This window comes from Haliotis cracherodii, unplaced genomic scaffold, assembly GCF_022045235.1.
Source record: "Haliotis cracherodii isolate W230 unplaced genomic scaffold, xgHalCrac1.p SCAF_5, whole genome shotgun sequence".
Taxonomy (NCBI): domain Eukaryota; kingdom Metazoa; phylum Mollusca; class Gastropoda; order Lepetellida; family Haliotidae; genus Haliotis; species Haliotis cracherodii.
The window spans coordinates 25,036,076-25,056,843 of NW_027266308.1; the positions used below are offsets into that span (position 1 = coordinate 25,036,076).

General features: G+C 39.4%; 1 protein-coding gene across 1 annotated transcript; it reads right to left on the reverse strand.

The window, feature by feature from the left end:
- Positions 1 to 4,204: 4,204 nt before the first annotated feature.
- Positions 4,205 to 16,996, reverse strand: LOC139442941 (uncharacterized). Its single transcript, XM_071223865.1, has 3 exons — positions 16,973 to 16,996; positions 6,774 to 7,713; positions 4,205 to 6,454 (listed from the first exon to the last, which is right to left on the reverse strand). Exons 1-3 carry the CDS (start codon positions 16,994 to 16,996, stop codon positions 5,136 to 5,138), a joined length of 2,283 nt encoding a protein of 760 aa, XP_071079966.1. The 3' UTR covers positions 4,205 to 5,135.
- Between the last annotated feature and the right edge of the window lie 3,772 nt (positions 16,997 to 20,768).

The following is a 20,768-nucleotide window of genomic DNA, read 5'->3' on the forward strand; positions in this document are numbered from 1 at the left end:
GTTCACTTAGCAGAGAATCTTCCTTGTTCTTGTTGACTTGTACATTACTGCAATCATTATGAGCAAAATTAAACCTGCAAAACACTGGGAAGTGATTTGACTCATCTCGCTCACCTACTCCAAAGTCAGATATACATGGAATGAGGCTAGGGGAAGCTATCATATAGTCAACAGTACTGGCACCATTGTGTGTAATGCATGTATATTCACCTTGCTTGTCACTGTGACATCTTCTATTCAATATATGTATACTGAATAATTTGCACAATTCAATAAGTCTCTTACCAAACTTGTTGCAGTTATCAGAACCGTTATTGTTCCTTGGTACTTCAAAGCTGTCAGTTGGGTAATCATCAATTTCCTTTTGGACAAAATCAATCTTCAGGTATGTAATCAAGGAAGGTTTTGGTCCTAGCATTCAAATCACCAGCAAGAAAGTGTTCCTTTTCTGGGTGATCATGCACAATCTGTCAAATAGTCCTCAAATACTGACATACCATCTCTATCTTTATCCTCACAGATAGGCGAGTTTTCAGGTGATAGATATGTCAGAATCAAGATAGTATCCTTGTCAATCCCTAATCTTGATGTGTTAAATAAGAAAACTACTGTATTTTCAAAATGTTCATATACCCTTATTAAATATCCATCAATGACCCACGATTCTCTAATAAAAATTGTCACACCACCACTGTATCTACCAAACGTCTTAGTTTTTACCCGAACACTATTATCTACGTAGGAACCATTTAGTGAGGTAGGTGAATGGCACATACAAGAGCATTTTATTGGGCAGGAGATGTGATGTCCCGGCCATAGGCTTCTTGACTGTAGAGTTACACTAAAACGAGGCTGTGTGCTGTACTATGATAAGAAACAGCCTAGCACCGCGTACGCTGTAATCTTATACCCCCTGGTCTAATCTCCTCTGCAGCATAACTGAACCAGACACTGCAGCCTGTTGTTCCAGCCAGACAAGGATTCGGACAAGGAAGAGTCCTGTCAGCATAGATGTTCCTTGTATGCATCAATGATTTGGTCAAACGATTAGATAACCTCAACCTATGTCTAAAGATTAACCAGAATCAAGGTCACGACACAACATTAATCAGCACAACCAGTCATGGCCTGCAATGTTCTCTTAATGTTGTGCAAGATTAGTCATGCCGATGTAGATTGTGTTACAATGCCTCCAATAGTTGTGTTCTGATATTCAAAGGCGGAAAGATTCCAAAGAAAATCTATTTTCAACTCAACGATGTTCCAATGCTGATTACGTCGAGCACAAGGTCTGATATGACGATGACAAACCTAAATGTATAATCAAGGCGACCCGGTATTTAAATAGGTTTCTGGCGTGTCCAAGGGACGCGACTCTGCATTGTTGTGTGAAGCATGATGAGCTTTACCCAGTGTGCGTGTCTTCGTTCTCCTTGGTCACATTATAAATTAATTATTAATAACGCAATGTACTGGAAAACCTGACATTAACCACAGAATAAATACCAGCCCAACACTCTGCTCCTGCAATGATACTTACCTAAATCTGAAGTCAAAGCACTGTTGGTCAAGCATAGGGAAACTTTATTTATTAAAACATGGTAGCTTCTTCCTGCTACCGTTGGAACGTATCTCAGTGGGCTAGCACTAGAGAACCGGACACAAATCTGAACTTGTACAAGCACACACACACACACACGCACGCACGCACGCACGCACGCACGCACGCACGCACGCACGCACACACACACACACACGCACGCACACAGACAGACAGACACTGACACGTGCATGCTGGTCGCTATAAAACTAACGTATGAAAAATAATGTAAAGAGCGACAGTTTTACGTTGAAAACTGAATCTTGTATTATGAACGGAGGAATATGTCATAAAACAAGGGTAAACATGGTGCAATCAAATGCACCCAAATGTCACGTTATAACGTAAACTGGGTAATATAGGCCTGGTTTCGTCGGTCCAACCGCGTTCGCTCATCATAGCATCATTTCATGTTGAACCCAAACAAAGCAAAAGCACACTTTGAATGAGTTGACAATGCCTGCATGCAGATTGTAGAGTTGTATAGCAGATAATAACTGAGGGGACTGTAAAATGTCCATGTTTTATCAATAAAGAGAGCTATGGAAATTTAACATATCATCCATTTGTTCGTTGATTTACTCGATTCTCTCCATAACTGAAACGGCTATTAATGTATTGCGATGAACCTGCGACTAAATATGGATGCAGCACAACAGAGCAATCAAAGCAATAATAACTCAATTTACGTGTCACACACATCGTCGCTGCAATATATCACAACGGACAAGTGTATCAGAGAAGGTAATTTTTAATCATTAATGTCCAAAGAAGGATTTTAATTAACGGTGGTAACCATAATTTGTTCCAAGCACCTACGGTATTCGGTCGGGGGTCGGGAGAAACTTGACGGCCAGTCCATGACGTTGACTCCCGCATTCTGAAGGAAGTTCCTTGTCAAAATTGGTGTGTGGCGTCTGGCATTGTCGTGTTGGAAGATCAAACCGGGTCCATGTGCTGTCATAAAAGGCAGAAGTTCTGGTGCCAGTACCTGGTCGCGGTAAGCAGCAGCGTTGCCACGGATGACAAGACGCCTGGAACATGCATTGCCACAGAAAGCACCCCACACCATGACACTTCCGCCTCGAAATCTGTCAACTTCCTGTACACAACACTGGGCGTAACATTCATGACGGCGCCTCCACACCCTCGCCCTACCATCAGCAAATCGAAGATTAAATCGGGATTCATCACTGAAGACGACTTGATTTCAATTCCTCTGAGTCCATCGTAAATGTCGCTGTACCCACAACTGACGTTGACGTCTGTGTAATTGAGTCAGAATCGGCCCGCAGTATGGCCGTCATGCTTGAAGGTGAGTAGTTCTCAGACGGTTTCGAACAGTTTGCGCACTCAGTCTACACCTAAACAGTTCATTTCTGGTTGATGGAGCCGCCAAAAATCGGTTACGGAGGTGACGTAAGACAATCTGACGATCCTCTGCATGTGACGTCACACGTGGTCGACCTAGCCGAGGGCGATCACCAGTGGTACCCGTTTGCTGTAGACGCGTCTGTAAATCATAAACAGTCCGTCGACTACAACCCATCGTCCTTGCGACTTCAGCTACGGGCGTTCACGTTTCACATTTGAAAGGCTTGGCATGACAAATGGCCGTAAGGACTATTGTTTTCTTGTGTTTTTCTTTTTTTGTTAATGACTGCTAACAAGAATGGCTGAAAACACGTGCGGTATTATGGCCATGTGACCAGTTGCACGTGAAAAAAACACTTTTGCCACTATAGTGCTGTGCACATGATTTTGATCGATTCACCTGCACAAAAACGGGTGTTCTCAGTGGCCATTACTGTTTAAATACACAATAAGAGCCTACAATGATAACTGGTCAAAATGTTAAAATTTTAGGATTGTGAAGTTTGTAATGTGTTCAGTATATAAACTAGTGTCCAAAAGAAACGATACCACCTGTTTGCAACGACATAAAAGAAAAACTAAACAATGCAGAAGTTTAGGATTGGTGTTATGCTTTTGAGAAATCCTTTCACAACATCTGTACAAACATTTCATTTCAATAAAATCTGTACAACCAATATGACAAGCCTTTAAAGATGGGTGGGGTCGAAAAATGAACATTTCGTTAGAGCACTGATCACAGAAACAACGGGAAATGTCACACCACACGTCTCAAAGTCAAGTCAGTAGCGGGTATGTCCACCGTGAGCATCAATACATGCCAGAACACGCCTACGGACTTATGACGTTGGGAGTGATGCGTTGCCAATCCTCGAGGAGACATCGTTCCAAGTCCTGGACGTTGACTGGAGGCGCACGGCGACGTCGGATTTGCCGATCGAGGTGGTCCCATAAGTGCTCGATGGGATTCATGTCCGGTGAACATGCGGGCCATGGCAAAACCTGTACGTTGGCGTTGGCAAGGAAGTTCTGTGTCAATCTTGCTGTGTGTGGCCTTGCATTGTCATGTTGGAAAAGGAGTCCACGAGGCTGTTGCTGAATAAAGGGCACCACAACAGGCCGTAGGATGTCATCAAGATAACGCTGTGCATTCAGGTTTCCACGAATTACGACAAGCATCGTTTTGACGTCACCACATATGCCACCCCAAACCATTAACCCTCCACCTCCAAACGGCCGGACCTGTTGGATACAGTTAGGCGCCAAACGTTCACCAAATCGTCGGTATACAAGCTGCCGTCCATCGTTTCTGAAGATGAGGAATCTGCTCTCATCAGAGAACATAACACGTGCCCAGTCCCGCCGTTGCCAACGTCGAACTCGCCTGGCCCAGACCAGTCTGTTGTTCCGGTGTCGAGGCGTCAGGAGCGGTCCGCGGTAGGGATGACGTGGCCGGATACCATACTGCCGTAGTCTCCTGTAGAGGGTCTGTCGACTGATCCTGTGTCCAAGTGCTGTAGCCGCCGTGGACGTCGCTGTTACGGTGCGGTTCCTCAGGTGTAATACCCGGATGTAACGATCTTCACGGGGCGTGGTTACTCGTGGTCTTCCACTCCTGGGCCTGTCTGACGTCTGACCTGTCTGACGTAACCGCTGCATCAACCTGGTGATAGTGATGCGTGCGCAGCCCAACCTTCTGGCGACGTCGACGTGTGACGCTCCTTGTTGGACCATTCCAACGGCTCTCTCTCTCTCGATGGCTGTCAAACGTGGCATATCTTGTGTTCTTTTTGTTGCTGTGATATCAAAGTGTCTGATCAGCCGTTTTATACAGTTTTTATGCACGTGCAGAACATGATAGTGAGGGAAATGTCACTTTCACGAAATTTACGTTTTTTCCCGGAAGTGATCACGTGTTCCCGGTATTTTTTATCGACTATGCTGTGTTTGGGATGTGCAATACGAATTGGCATGTTTTAATACTAGACAATTCACTTAGTAAAAAACAATTTTGAAAATAAGTTGGTATCGTTTCTTTTGGACACTAGTTTATAAGCGACAAAGTTTTCCATTGAACAAGTCCGACTTTATGTATATATAAATAGCTTTTTTCATGAATCACCATCTTATAGTGATGATGCCTGATACAAGTAGCCTCCGATTATGGTGTACGTTGCTCTACCACATCCATATACGGAGCAATAGGTGGCAGAACGTCGCCATATTTCTGCAACAGTTGCACAGCCAGTTCTAGGGCGTGGGAGGCGTTGTCTGCAATCACTGTGTTAGCCAGACCGCGTGTCCATGTGTTGTGATACGACGACAACTTCCGATATGAGTTGTCAATCAACACGTGAGGAATGTCCAGTAAAGTGCTGAGAATATGTCCGTGTAATCTGTCCGTGATGACAACACGGCCACGCTGCAGAAATATCAACCCATTATTGGCCATCAGGAAAGCAGTTTCCATAGTTGTATGTCCTTTCGGTGTTTTCCAACCCCACCAATCTGAACAGTGCACTGTAATCCCTAATGGAAGTTTGGGCAATTTGTATCCGGGACTCTCGCCGTCTGAACGCTTCAACCACAAAATATCAAAAGAAGGGGAGATAAATCTTGGAACAGCGCCAATCTGAAAGGCCATGTCTGGAGCCATCATCAGTATTGGTTTACCTCTGAAGTAAGTCTCCGCGTATCCTAAGGATTGCCTGTCTCTAAGTACCATGGTGAAGTTCCCTTGATTTTGGTACAATTTCTTACAAAATTCAAGATGTTGTTTTTTGGAGTTCTTATTTAGAAATATGCTCTGGGGAAACAATACCATCTTAAAGTTGGAAAACCGTTGGAATATTTTATCACGTAATTTATCATTTGCAGAATATCCAACGAGGTTCCCACCTCCGTGAATTAACACAACGAGGTCATTGTGGGAGTATCTAGTTGTCAGGTTCTTGGCATAGTCAAGATTCTTGTCCGTACAAGCATAATAATTACAGTAATATAGAAGTTTTATACCGAGGCGTCTCAGAAGATACACCTCGCCCGTTGTTATAGCAGGGTCACCTTTGTTTTCGAAAGACGCAATGTCTAATAGTATTGCTTGTTTGTAAGGAGAAAGCATATCAGAAAACAAGTTAAAATGAACTCTCTGTGCTTCTCTGATGATGTCCAAGGACGATGTAAGACTTGGAGAAAGAATATCTGTTTCTTTCGGACTCAGGATTAGCTTTCTTTTGAGAAAATATTCTACACTAGACGTATTTATGCTCAGGGCGTTTGTGGAAAAGTCCTGGATATACTTAGAAAATGGTTTTCCTTCAAATGATTTCCCTAAGAGATTACTGCTTCTAGCAATACGCCCTGGTATGAAATATCGATATACATCACCGATGGCATTGTTTGTGTTGACGTCGTTGTATCTCACAGTGATAAAACAGAAACAGAGAAAGCAAAGTCCCAAGATGCGTGTTCTGATGATCTCTGAAAAACAATAATGACGAACAGAAATTATGTTTGACCTCGGTATATATACATTTGAATAGTTATTTTCTGTTGTCAAATTGATGAAAACAGTTGTGGCTTAGATATCTAATATAATGTTCTATATCAATAATGCAGTAACTTTAATTCAATATGCCCCAAATATTTGTGGATGCCCACATATCCACTTTATATAATATTAACATGTATTTGAAAATCATGCTTGTAATTCTGCAACCCGTGTTAGATAATGTGTACATATTCATTAATATGCACTTTAACATCCTACAATTCAATTACTAAATAAAAAACTACTTACTTGATGGTGTATGGAAAATTGAGGAATAGGTGTTTCCTTTCTTGTTCAACACATAGATAATTAAACCAAGGGAACAGATGCCAAGTCCGGAGAAGTTAGCAAGCGTTGCCTCCCTTTGTCCGACTGAGTAAAGCAGCAGTACAACGAGGATCCGCTTGAAGATGTTGGCGACGGAGTGGCTGACAACAGACATGTAGAGCAGCACGACGTTGGTTGAGATGTAGGAGTAGATGACGTGGAAGACGCTGGAGCACAATGCTGTTTTAACAAGGAATGAGAAAGTTGTCGACATAGTTTTTTGTGAAGCAAGGTATTTAGTGCCAACAACTAGTGTAACACAAACACCTGCAATGCTGAAGACCAATATCTTCGGTCTCAGATGGACATGTTGAGTGGAAGTGTCCTTCTGTTCCAATTTGATGGCCACGTTTCTGAAGGCCAGTATTATATTGGACGTAAAGGCCATGGCAACGCCAGCAGCTGTCAAGGACGTATTAAAGGAATTTCCACAAAATCCTACAGCACCACCGATGATGAGAGGAAGCGTGACATAGATGGTGGGTGGCAGAGATGTTCCTAAAACCAGACGCTGAATAATGGCACTCGTTACCGGTTCCAGGAGCTTTATGGCGAATGTGGACGACGCATGTACCAACGTCATGCTGTAGTTTGTAGCCATGGTGGCCAACACGTGGCAGGCAACTTTCACCCACAATATCTTCTTTGCCTTTGTAGAACGTGGGTCCCAGAGGTGTACATCGGTGAGTAGATAGCACATGGTAACCTGACATAGTGTGATGATGATCGCCCATATGAACCCATCAAGCCCATAACCCAGGAATTTGCCGGATGTCCCCAAGAACATATAGGTAGACTGGTGGCATAGGAACGACGTCACAGCCCAACTGATGAATGATGCTGATCCAAAGACGAACGTCCGCTGTAATGAACAATGGTTATGGAATTTAAATAAGACGTTAAATAGTTCTGAAAGCATTCCATTAAATCTTTATACGGTTATTTCACAGTCAGAAAAACTTAATCTTTAATTTGAATAGATTCATGGCCGTTCTGAGAGTCACATCCACCTCAATAGGATTCGTGCGAGATGCAATACTGTAAATCTTGAAATTAACGCGAGTGTGAATTAAATGCGATAAATGCGAGTTGTTAATTGGTATACTAAAAGTAATAGTATAGTTTTTTTAGGAAATGTATCTCTTGATGGTAGTTGATTTTGTTTTTTCTAATAAGCTATTCTGTTATGTTCAACATATGTTTAGTATAAAACTCCCGTGAAGATCAGAATCGAGAATACAGGTCTTCAGCAACCACTGCTTCCCGCAGTCGTCAGGCGCGTTGCATTGGTTGATGCATGTCATCGTATCCCAATTGCGTAGATCGATGCTCATGATGCCAATCACTGGTTTGTCTGGACCAGACTCGATTATTTACAGACTGCCGTCATACAGCTGGAATATTGCTGAGTTAAACAACAAACAAACAAAGAAAACTTGAGTCACGATATAGACAAGCACGGGTTTCTGAAGCCCCATTCTAGCTTTTAGCGTTAACTTAGGCTGAAAACATGTGCATGAGCAACAACCTTTTCCGTCGGAGCACAATGACACACCCAAGTCACACGTTATAACGATCCAATATTCGACACAACAAGCATGGCATACCTCCCAAACGTGCGCGTTTACCATATCACACAGTAAGAAAATAAGCGCTAATTTCCCTCGGGATATATTATCCATATTTCCGTCCGTCAAGTGAGTTCAATTATGTTTTGTCAAATCCATCTTAATGGTTATCATTCAGGCTGGATAAACTCTCAGTTTATATATACCAACACAAACTGCTTTAAGCTAATTTTGATATTTTGTGTACGTCACCCCATAGTAAGTACTAAATAATGACGGTTATTGTTACCAACACTCTACCATTTGACGGTACATATACTAGTATATGGTGGCGGTCGGATAGCCTAGTGGTAAAAGCGTTTGCTTATCAGACGAAGACCCGGGCTTGATTCCCCACATGGGTACAATGCGCGATGCCCATTTCTGGTGTCCCCCGCCGTGATATTGCTGGAATATTGCTAAACACGGCGTCAAACCATACTCACTATACATGTTCTCATGTTTTGTATGTTCGAGAACGTCCATATACTTCCATAACGTAGTCTTTACAGTGATCTTAATCATTTCAGGATCACTCTCACATTGTAGGAATGGGGTCCAAGATTGTTTCAGAAAGTTTGTAGTGATTTACGATTTCTTCAAAATGAAAATAAATCAGTGGAATTGAGCATACTGTAAACGCGAGTGTGATCACGTAACCGCAATCTGTTCAAACACTTTATTACCACGAGGCAAAACAGCATGTCTACAAACCGCGAGTCACTTAGAGCATGTCAGTTTAACCCCGTGTTTCATATTGGCAACTGCTGAGTAAATCGTGTCGCTTCAAGTTTTATTGATCTCAGGACAAATACTGCATGCTCATAAAACATTCGAGGAACTAAGTACGTTTTGGTAGTGTCAAGAAGTTCAATACTCACTAACTACACGTTTAGAATATTCTCGGGGGTCTCAAAAGTGTCAAAAGAGGTTATAAAAATGCACAATTGGATTTAGTCATAAATTATTAATCAACGTGAAATATACTTATGGTGGAAGTTGTTACCACAAATGCAAAATATTGAACAATGACATTATTGGTTTGAATGATCATACAGCGTATCATCATAATTGCACAACACTTACAAAAATACTTGTTTTGGTCAACGCAATAAGTATTATGAAGTCGTATAATAAAATCAACAATGATAAAAATTTTCACGATAACACTGTTACCCTAACATGTGACCACCTCCCTGGTCTAGTGAATAGAGCGTCTGCCCGGAGGGCGGAAGGTCGGGGGTTCGATTCCCAGCCGCGTCATACCAAGATACGTTAACATTTGAGGTACAGGTACTTATTGTTACCCCGCCAGGCACGCCAAGGGCATAACACAGGGGGCTGGTTGGCTCCGAGTCAGTATACTGTGTCTGAGTGGGTATTCATGTTCATGGTATCTCAGCGGGTGAGCACTATAAAACTGCATCAGTCCGAAGTAGTACCAGTAGCCACACACACCAGTTCACTCATAGGTGTAGCATAGTGTCTCATGTATGGACAACCTTTCAATATCTGCTCGTTTTAAAGAATGCTTCAAAATAATTATCAAAATCATATGGGCAATATAAAATCAGATTGAGGACTGTTTCCCCCAACTTGGCGTTGTGCACTACGCTTGCAGCGCAAGGTGTTATCTATTAGTTTCTACTTAAGGAAAACTGACAGTCTTGGACTAGTGACTTGAATATAAATGGAAAATCAGTGAATAAGTGAAAACAAGTTACATCAGTGGACGAAGCGGGTCGGATGTCGACAGGGAAGAGAGTTTCAAAAAATGATTGTCTACATTCAATAGAAGAATAAAAATTAGTAATTAGTATTATTCTGGCTCTTAACATAATTACATAGGTGAACGTATTTTGAAATTGTAATAATTAGTAAGTTTGTGATACAGGTAAACATTTACAACGCGAACGGAAAGCGGACATCATCCATGCAGCTGGTGTGTTCGGCACGAAATTGTTTTATATCTATATCCCATGCCATCTGCCATTTCAAGGAATCGTGACCCGTGGAGATCCGGGGTAGAAAAGGTCTTCAGCAACCCATGTTTGTCGTAAGAGGCGGCTAACGGGATCAGATCGTCAGGCTCGCTGTTTTGGTTGATGCATGTCATCGATCCCAATTTCCTGGCTCGATGCTCATGATGTCCATCACTGGAATGTCTGGTGCAGATTCGATTATTTTCAGACCGTCGTCATATACTGCTGAGTGCGGCATTAAACAAAAAAAATCATCACCTTCAAGGAAATTGTTCCATTTCCTGTAAATGTATATTTAAACCGTGCTCTTTTTAAGATTTATACGAACGATCAGTCACATGGATGTGAGGCCAATATACGAAATGGAGGCGTTCGGAATCAATCATGACTGTAAAACATGAACGGTGTTTAGATAATCACGCCTCCGTATTCTCATTGAAAGAGTTGGTAACAGATTCGTTGATCCATGACAGGGTCCCACGTAACTTTATGGCGGTCCGATACACTTGAGTTCACGGTAGTATGTTTGGCTGATTTGACTTTTGTTGTGGCCTGCTAGTCAGTCGTCCAGCGTTTGCCTTCCATCGTTCGTCGTAAATATCTACTAAAAAACCACTTGACCTATGAAGGTGAAATTTTCAAAGCTTGTTCAGACCAATATTGGCACCAAACCTTGGTTCAGGAGGTTCGGATCCGATTTTCATCATGGCCACCACGGCAACATGGCCACCTTGGCAACATGGCCATTACCAACCCATTTTAATTGAATTTTCAAAATGATATTTGGTACATGTGTCGTTGTAGTGGAGCTCAACATATACATTCCATTCATGAGAATATTTAAACTTTTGACCTTTGGATCTTTGCACTTTAACCATTATCTTTCTTTCCTTCATGGGTACACATCTCTACATAACACACTGAGAATCATTCGTGACCAACTCGTGTTATTCCGGGACAAGCCAAATGGCGACTCGTGCCTCTCTCGTGGCCATCTTTTGCGGTTGGGTTCCGTCTAAGCGCAAACGGACATAACTGAAAGAATTATCAACTCTTTGCGTGATGATTCACGTATATTTCCCACATGTCATATATATTCAAGCTGCTATTTAAGACACATCGGGACTTAAAGTATGAAATTTAACGTTAGCAGTTGGACTCAACGCCGTGTTTTTAAATTTGACGCAGCCGTCAATGCGCCAGTTCGATGAAATTCCCGAACCACGGTTGGATTATCTTTGTGCAATGAGTCTGAATATTATCCCCCGCCACATATCGTTTCCGGAGCACAACTCGGAAACTGATTAATATTTTACTATGAAACTTTGCATATGTATCAAACACATTCCCCACACCAACCCCCAACCCCCAACCCCCAATCCCGACCCCAGCCAATCCCTACCCACACCCAGAATACTTATTAATCGGCTCTTCCTGCCATCAAGTACAAAACGACTATAAATATGTCACTTTATTCACATGAATTTACGCTGCAATAAATTCCCAAGGTGCAATTGTCAAAATCAACCTGGCAACATTGGCACGTCCGTGAAAAATCAATGTGCACCGCCACAAGAACGTTTAAAGTGTGATATCAGGATTAAGCAGCACATTGATAAAATACAAATAACGAAACAATAAGATTAAAGGATAAGATACGTTTCAAATTTGAAGTTGTCAGAAACATGATATGACATAATGCTTGGAGGTCACTGTATCCAGTAAGTACGGATGCATATGATAGTTGGATGTGTAAGTTCCATGGAAATCACTTAACGGACGTAATGATTGTATGTCTACAGTCACAGTACTGAGGATGGAAACATAATGCTTGATGCCATTGTTTCCAGTGAGTATGCATACGTTTGATAGTTGGATGTGTAAGTTCAATTGATACCACTTTACGGACGTAATGATTGTATACCTACAGTCCCAGTACTGAGGATGGAAACATAATGCTTGATGTCATTGTGTCCAGTGAGTATGCATACGTTTGATAGTTGGATGTGTAAGTTCAATTGATACCACTTTACGGACGTAATGATTGTATACCTACAGTCCCAGTACTGAGGATGGATTCATGTAATATTAGGTTGTTTTGGATGTGACAGATCCTTGGATGACCATTGGGTGATAAGTCATTCCGGTCAAAGCATAACACGTGGTCGTTAAGTTGCATGAAGGGCATTACACAACAGCAAAAGTTCATCTCGATAACATACAAGTTTCATGTTGCCAGCAACAACGACAACATTGGGCTGATGATCATTCTCATACCATTTCTCAACCCAGAACCCCCACCCACCCAACTGTCTTTCTGTATTACCCTGGATGTTGGCGATGATTTCATTGTGTCGACCTCAATATTTTTACAAATAATTTGATGATAACTGAATCCCGTTAATCTAGAACCCGCGCTTTCAGTATAATGATTTTGGGGAACTTAATATGGTAAAAGAACTAAACCAGTTATTTGTTAATCGGAAAACTAGTTAGTCCGCCCGAATGAACGGTTCCACTTTAATTTATATATTTCGTCAATATATAAGTTTTATATATCTAACTTGGACAAAAGTTAAAATAGTAATCAGTAATACCAGAATAAAACCAAGGATCGACATTTAGATTTTCAATCAAGAAGCCCAAGCCGTCATTAAACTGGTACCCTTGCATATGTACAACCAGGCAAACAAAATATTCATCAGCAAATGCTTTAACTTCATGTAATTTTATTTTTTTTCGTGGCCAATAGATTTTTAAAAAAAATACATTTTATCATGTTTATTTTACAGTGAAAGTACATTGAGAACAATAACATGCCATTAATTCGGGCAAATTTATAAAGCTGTATAAGCCTTACTTATTGACTATAACTTGTTGATAGTATTCAGAATCATGAATTTATCTCATTCGTGGTATTATAGAACGGGGTATAAGTAACTTTTTCTACCCTATCATGTATTGATATCCACATTTATGTGGAGCCAAGAGTGAAATTATATGCATCGTCAAATGAACTGCAATTTTTAAAATGTATTCGAAATGATCAACATTTTCGGGTGACATGCATCGACATTTACAAGATAATCCCATCCTGTCATTCTTACCCTTATCACGAACACCTGGTGTCATCACTTAAAAATCCATTCATGTTCTTTTTTTACCAATGGAATCTGTTTCGGCAGATAATCGATACTGATTGATATGTAAATCTAAAACTAAGGGAGCGACCATTTGATTTCTATGGGGGGGGGGGGGGGGGGGGGGCGGAAGTATTTACAAATGAATAGTTTGTTGGAGATAATCGGTAAAATAAATAGAATGTTTACTACTGTGAGAAAAATGAATAGTTTGTTTCCAGATATAATTTTGCATGTCATTGCAACATTTATCTATCAAATTAAAGAATTATTCCAGCATTATAAACGTAAAAGTTTTCCGCCGCCTTCGGCGCAACATCACTATTACTTTAATACGATGGCTTGGAAGTATACCACCGATACGGGCCGGGACTAAAGAAACAGCTATTACCGCGTCCTCCACCAGGCTACAAACAGGACTACTGTATTTATGTCAGGGAATGAAAAAGACTATTATAACGGGTGTTCTATAGCTGTTCATGTTATAATACACCACAGGCTTCATTTGCTGAAATATGATTGCATATTTTACTCTATAATAAAATTGCAAAATTACCATCTGAAATGAATAGTTTGTTCAGCTGTATGTTACAAAAAAATAGTTTGTTAGAAATGGCTTCAGAAAAAAATAGTTTGCTGAGAAAACAACTTCCGCCTCCCCACCCCCCTCCCCCCCCCCCCCCCCCCCCCCCCCCCCCCCCCCCCCCGATAGAAATCAAATGGTCGCTCCCTAAAGATTTGTTGTGCTATTCAAGTGAAAGGGAATCAATTTGAAAACTGGCGACACGCTGTTGTGTGTTGTTTGCTTTTCTTCATGTGACTTTTTGCAGGCGATTTATATCCAAAACACACGCACCAATATTGGATGCATAATGTGAAAGCATGTTATAACAGAATACCGTAGATACTTAGAACAAATTATGGTTACCACCGTTAATTAAAATCCTTCTTCGGACATTAATGATTAAAAATTACATTTACAATTGATACATTTGTCCGTTGTATATCATATATGGGATTACTTTTACAAAAGTGAAGTTTTTAATTTGACTCAGTATACAATACACACGCACCAATATTGTGAAAGCAAACTCAATACAACACAGATGTTACTGCTAATGTCACCTATGAGTATATATTTGTGGGAAACCTTTCTCAGACTTCCCTGTAATTGACATTAGTCTCTGTCTGTATAACCCAATATTTTAACATTGGTGTGCTTTTTGCATTAGGTCCTGGTATGTCTTGATCGAAGCTAATAGTGTAATTTGACAATGTTACTGTTTTTGTGTCATTTACAGTCCAGGTGGATATAATCAGAACTGTCGAATTCTTCTAATTGCAAGTAATGATTTGTAATTGTTAACATGTACGAAATAATGTATAACTTGGACAAACACTTCAGTATTCAGTCACAGCTAATATCAATTAACATGAAATGGATTTATAGAGGGGTTCCAGCAGGTTAGACAACAATTACATTAGTAACATAGCTTTAAAAACTTTCTTATTCCTATTATATTTAAATGTGTTGAATATCTCTAAAACAAGACCGTTGGTATCGTCACTGTTTGAAAGTGATTCATAAACATAAGCTTATGATATAGCCGGAAACGTAAGTCGACTCTGCTTCATGCAGAGAGATATAAACTTGGTGACCACATACACAGTTACGTATTTATATTCAGAGGTTCAGGACAATTTGTGAAAAATGAAAACAAATACCATCTGAAGTTTACTGAGAAAACAATGTCAAATGCTGGATTTCCTCATTAATAACATTTGCGTAAAATGTTGGGGAAAGACATTTAGGCAAGAAGTAGGCATCCCCTTGGGCACCAATTGTGCTTCCCTTCTTGCGGATATGTTTCTTTATGCATATGAATCAGAATTTCCGCTCGGATTGGCAAAGTCAAAACAAGGAAATTTGTTGTAGAAGTTTAACTTCAGCTACAGGTATATCCATTATCTTATATCGTTCAGTAACAGTCAAATAGCCAATTCCCTTCCACTGATTTACCCACCTGCACTAGAAATAACTAGCACAAGAATAAAGGAGACCAGATAGACCGCCTCGTTTGTTTTATTGTGACGAAACACTCTCCACAAGAGAAATGACTTCAGCTTTCGAATAGTCAACTCCTTCATGTCGAGCAATATTCAAGTTGCTCCAGCCTTTGGAGTTTACATTTCACAATTTTTGAGATACAATCGATCATGATATTTCTACTAAGATTTCAAAGAGCGTCATACGACTCTTACTCAGTAGTTGTTTGACCAAGGTTGCAACATTCAAGGCCTCAGTAAAGCTTTCAGTAAAGTTTATGGTTGACACGAAGAGGACATTTCAAAATTTGACGCATCTGTGACAAAAAAATGATGTCCGATGCAATTCCCCATTTCGACTTGTACCATATGTTTCTGTGCTTTTCTAGATGAACAATTGACTTGAATTTGCATGTGTTTGTGACGAGTGCCACCGGCGAGGCAGGATACACTCACTCTTTCACGAACACCTGGTATCATTACTATTTGATAGTAATTCATAAACTCATGCTCATGATATCGTCGGAATCGTACAATCGACTCTGCTTTATGCAGAGATTTCTATTGTATATGGAAAGGGCTTTGTCGCTTTAATTTCCTTATGATATTTTAATGTTTTGCCTGTGTCAAATTTAACTTGCCAACCACAATTTTACATGTCATTGTTGCTTTGACTTAAGTTGAGTCATATACTATGTAACCAAGGGTGTAACAATAAACGCCTCCGCAGGACAAAATAATCAGTCTCGATTATCTGACAAAGCAGATTCCATTGGGCGTAAAGACGAAATAGGGGTGAAAATTACTGGACTGGATCACTGAGAATCAGTGATGACACAAAGTGTTCGCGAAAAAGGTAGGCATGCCATGCCCTACCTGTAGCATCCGTCACATACAAGTTTGCGTAGAAAAGTTAGAGGTGATTGTCTGAAAACACTATTTTTTATTGAACCTTCGAATTCGGAGAAGTTCTTTTCACACCTCAAGCATATATCAAATCATCATTCTGGTGTTAGATATACTTTTATTCATTATAGTTAAAACACCTGGATTTTATGTATATTTACTCATGATCAGTAAATGTATGGCAATTGCGGTAAACTATGAAAATTAAAAAGAAACGTTCATGATTTTATGCTACTAATTTTAGTTCGTTATAACCGTAGTTCGTTATAAGTACATATACAACATGACTACAACAAGTAGTCGGGACCAAAAAGTAAGTTCGTTATATCCGTCAGTTCGTTATAAGCGTGTTCGTTATATGTATTATACGTTATATGTATTTATAAGTCATGCTGTAACCTATAATTGGCTTAATGTTACCGAATGACAATCAAACTTACCTTGTTAGTCGAACAGTCAAACATCGTTGGTAATGAACGCTAAGATGTGTGACAGATGTATTTGTTTGTTGCACAATCACAGTACTTCGTGTATCGGTATCTCTTGATCAATGACTATTCTCACGTACACATAGCAAGGACTGTTATGATATAGGACTGCCTAACCACGCGCGGATTAATTTGAGGCAGGTACTACTTTAGGGCGAAAGTGACTATGAATTACTATGATATATGTTAGGTTATTTGAATGTATTATTTATATATGTGTTGTTAAACTCATAGTAGGAGTGGAGGAAATATACAAGTATAATAGTAATGGCGTTTTACGTGTGCTGATCACACATTCTAGAATGACGTGTCATGAGAACAAAAACATTGTTCAAAGTAATGTCCAAGTATAAACATGTCTTGTGAAAGTAAAATTTATGTCACTAGTTTAGACTGATTGTGTCTTTAACTAGTACCTTAAAAATCTGATATGTTTAGAGGGCCTGTTAAAAGTTTCGATTCTAACACTATATGCACATAATTAATTTATGTATGCATGTTCTACAATAACGATGACTACCTTACAAAAACCGTTACTTATTCAATTATCAAAAAATGAACTAATGTATACTTTCATAATAGTAGGTTTTAATCCAATTTTAAATAACAGTTGACTGATTATTTGACTAGCGAGCATAGATAAAAAGAAATCCAGATGACAAGGCGGTAATGTCAGAGTGAAAAGTAGCCTCCAAAGGTGCTAGTATAAACAAGTAATAAATTGATAGTGTATTAGTGATTCAAGACCACAGTAAGGATTTCAAAATGTTATGTTAAATATATGGAGGATATTAGTGTACCATAATGATATCCCTGAACACGTAGGCCATAACTTTTTCCAACTGATAAAGCAGCCTTTTCCTCCTTCAGTGGTGGGAATGTCAAATCCTTCCACTGTTTTGGCTTTTATCTCGATTTGTTTGGACTGAAAGGCGGCTAACCTAGCTTTCATCCTTGGTCACAAATCATTGCAAGAACCTTTCTGGGTCAGCTCCTAACATAGCTGGATTATCAAGAGATTATCATGTTGTGCCTGATGCGTGTTTGGTGGCAGAAACATTGGAACCCAACAAGCTGATACTTTCTTCATTGTTCAAAGTTTCTCTGATAAAGTACTGTACTCACTCCCGGAAAAGCCAACTTAACAAGCGACATAAAGCTCAGTTGGTCGGTCATCATCATATAGTAGATACTCTGAATCATTTCTGGTGTTGCTGATGTGACAGGACTTCCAGGGTAAGGTTCGTCATCAAGGTTCTCCCTGTCCCTCTTAAACTCTTCTGACCATCTCTTTACTGTGACTCTTTGCTAAAATATGTCACAGCGAAACAATTTTGTCAGTTGACTCAGTTTTTATCATACCTCATGTGGACCTTGCACTTTCGATTAGGTAAGCAGAGCTTCCTTCTTGAACCACCGATAACATGGTTTCATAGAATATACTAAACTTGAAGGTGATATGAATCATCATACAGTAAATTAGAAGGTGAAAGGTATTAAGTACACATGATAGATTCTTTACACATTGTACCCATTGTCGGGAATCGAACCCGGGTCTTCGGCGTGACGAGAGAACGATGCTGTTAAGCGCCTTCTCCTCCTCATACACATGTTATTTTGTCCATTTGCATCATGTGACCACGTTTGTAACTGTTTTGTTGCTAGAGCGGTATTATTAAAAGCAAGTTGTGCTGGTTTACCAATCTAGGTTTTTCTGAAAACTACATGTGGTTAGTTATTTTCATATACATGTCCATATGTATACATCAGTTTGTTCATATGTTAAGGGTCTCCTCGTAATCTATATTCACGCTTTTGTCTTTCTTTTTTTTTCTCTTACGACAAGCAATGTCGCCTTATACTGCAAGAATGGGTTGCTGAAGACCTATTCTATCCCGGATCTTCACGGGTCCATATACATCGGAAGATATGTCTTGATGATTCCCACTGTTGCTTTGCTTATAAATCTGCCCTTAATATATCGTACTATAAAATGAAAAACTGTAAATGCATTTGGAATATTGATACGTGTATTTATATAACCAGTCCGCCAAACAAGGTCGTGAACGTCTAGTTTGCTGTGTATAAATGCATAATAAGTGTCGGGAACCTAACAAGTCTAAATAGCCACAATATTCTTAATATATTCATAGGGTAATAACGAACTCAAAGCGACCAATAATTATAACGTTATAACCGTAGTTCGGTATAAGTATATTTTCAGCTAATGGACGGGACCAAATAACGAGTTCGTTATGTCCGTCAGTTTGTTATAAGCGTGTTCGTTTTAAACGTAATTTATTGTAATTGAGATGTTTACTTTTCTCCTGGACATGTGGTATGTTTATACTCGGCCGCTGTCAGCTATACAGAAGTGTACGCGTTTTGTGGTTTACGATTAATTTTAATTTTGTGAAGATGGGGTGTACAATACTCTGACTGACTGGAAGTATATGTATTCCTCCTTTTTGGAATATATATCACCAGTTACTAGCATATTACAAACTTGTTTCATAACGGAAATGGGAAATGACATATACAAACTTCATTCTAAATATTAACTAGTTATTGGTCAATATGACCTGGACTTCAGCATTCAGTATTGGGTTTTCAAAACGCTAAATTAAACATTGCTCATAATCAAGGGCACCGCCTGCTGTGAATGATGAGAAGCGTGACTACAGCTGGGTGTTGCATGCTTTGTTTTTAATGCACATATCACAAAGACCAGATGTTGACAGATTAATAAATATTGACTTGTATTAGGAATATATCAGCTTGTTCACAAGAGCTTTGCGTATATATATATCTTAACTCCTACAATGCCCCCTTGAGGACATGTCAATACAGTCATCGATATCACTACGTTTGTGTATGTGGGTTGGATGGTTGTATGAAACATATGCCAGACATTTGCGTATGTTATCGTCCATTGTATTGTGTACGTTTTTAATTTTTCGTTTAAAAAATCTGTATATATTTTTACATACTATAGAGCCTACTCAACATAAAAACCAGTTTCCTGTTTTTTTTGGTCCATAGTTTGCGAATAAATGACGCTCAAACTTGACCACTTGATGTCAGTAAAAATGACAGCAATAATGACTAGTTGTAAATATTATGTTTTGTCCAGACAACTAATTACAGCAATACTTTTGCTTGCAGACTTCAGATGATACGTTAAATATTTTGGTAATTTCACATGAAAAATGAAACCCATAAGATATTGTAGTATACAGAAAACATTTTCAGTAATGTTTGCGTAACAACTATGCATAATGGCAAATTCTAGTTTGAAGACTTGAAATGATTTTTTTTCCTAAAAAGCACAAACACCTTTTAAATATATTTCTGGACATAGGGTTTGAAAGCATTTTTAATGCCTTCATATCATTCTTGTTGGTGAATAAAAGGTATTTTATTGGATTTACAAAAGTATTGCAATATTATCAAAATTTTGAAATCTTTTAAATAGTCAGAGGTGTTTATTTTAATGTTTTTGCGAAACAATGTACAAAGAAATATTTTTATAAATGATGTTTGATTATAAAAAACAAAGAAAATACTATTTCTATTTTATTCTGTTTTTACTTTATGATCTGTATTGTTTGTTTCAGGAAAATTTCAACCTAAATGATGATATCATTACCACAGCTTGGGCCAGTGAGTCAGAAGATATCAACATCAGTCACTACAGATTGGAATCTTTGTATTATTCTGTGCCAAAAGAATGCAATCATGGATCATC

Bases quoted from the DNA above. Each gene is read 5' to 3' on its own strand.
- LOC139442941 (XM_071223865.1), bottom strand. From the start codon at position 16,996: ATGTTTGACTGTTCGACTAACAAG. The intron at 7,714-16,972 runs GTAAGTTTGATT...TGTTCATTACAG, and splicing joins TTGACTGTTCGACTAACAAG to CGGACGTTCGTCTTTGGATC. The intron at 6,455-6,773 runs GTAAGTAGTTTT...ATTGTTTTTCAG, and splicing joins AATTTTCCATACACCATCAA to AGATCATCAGAACACGCATC.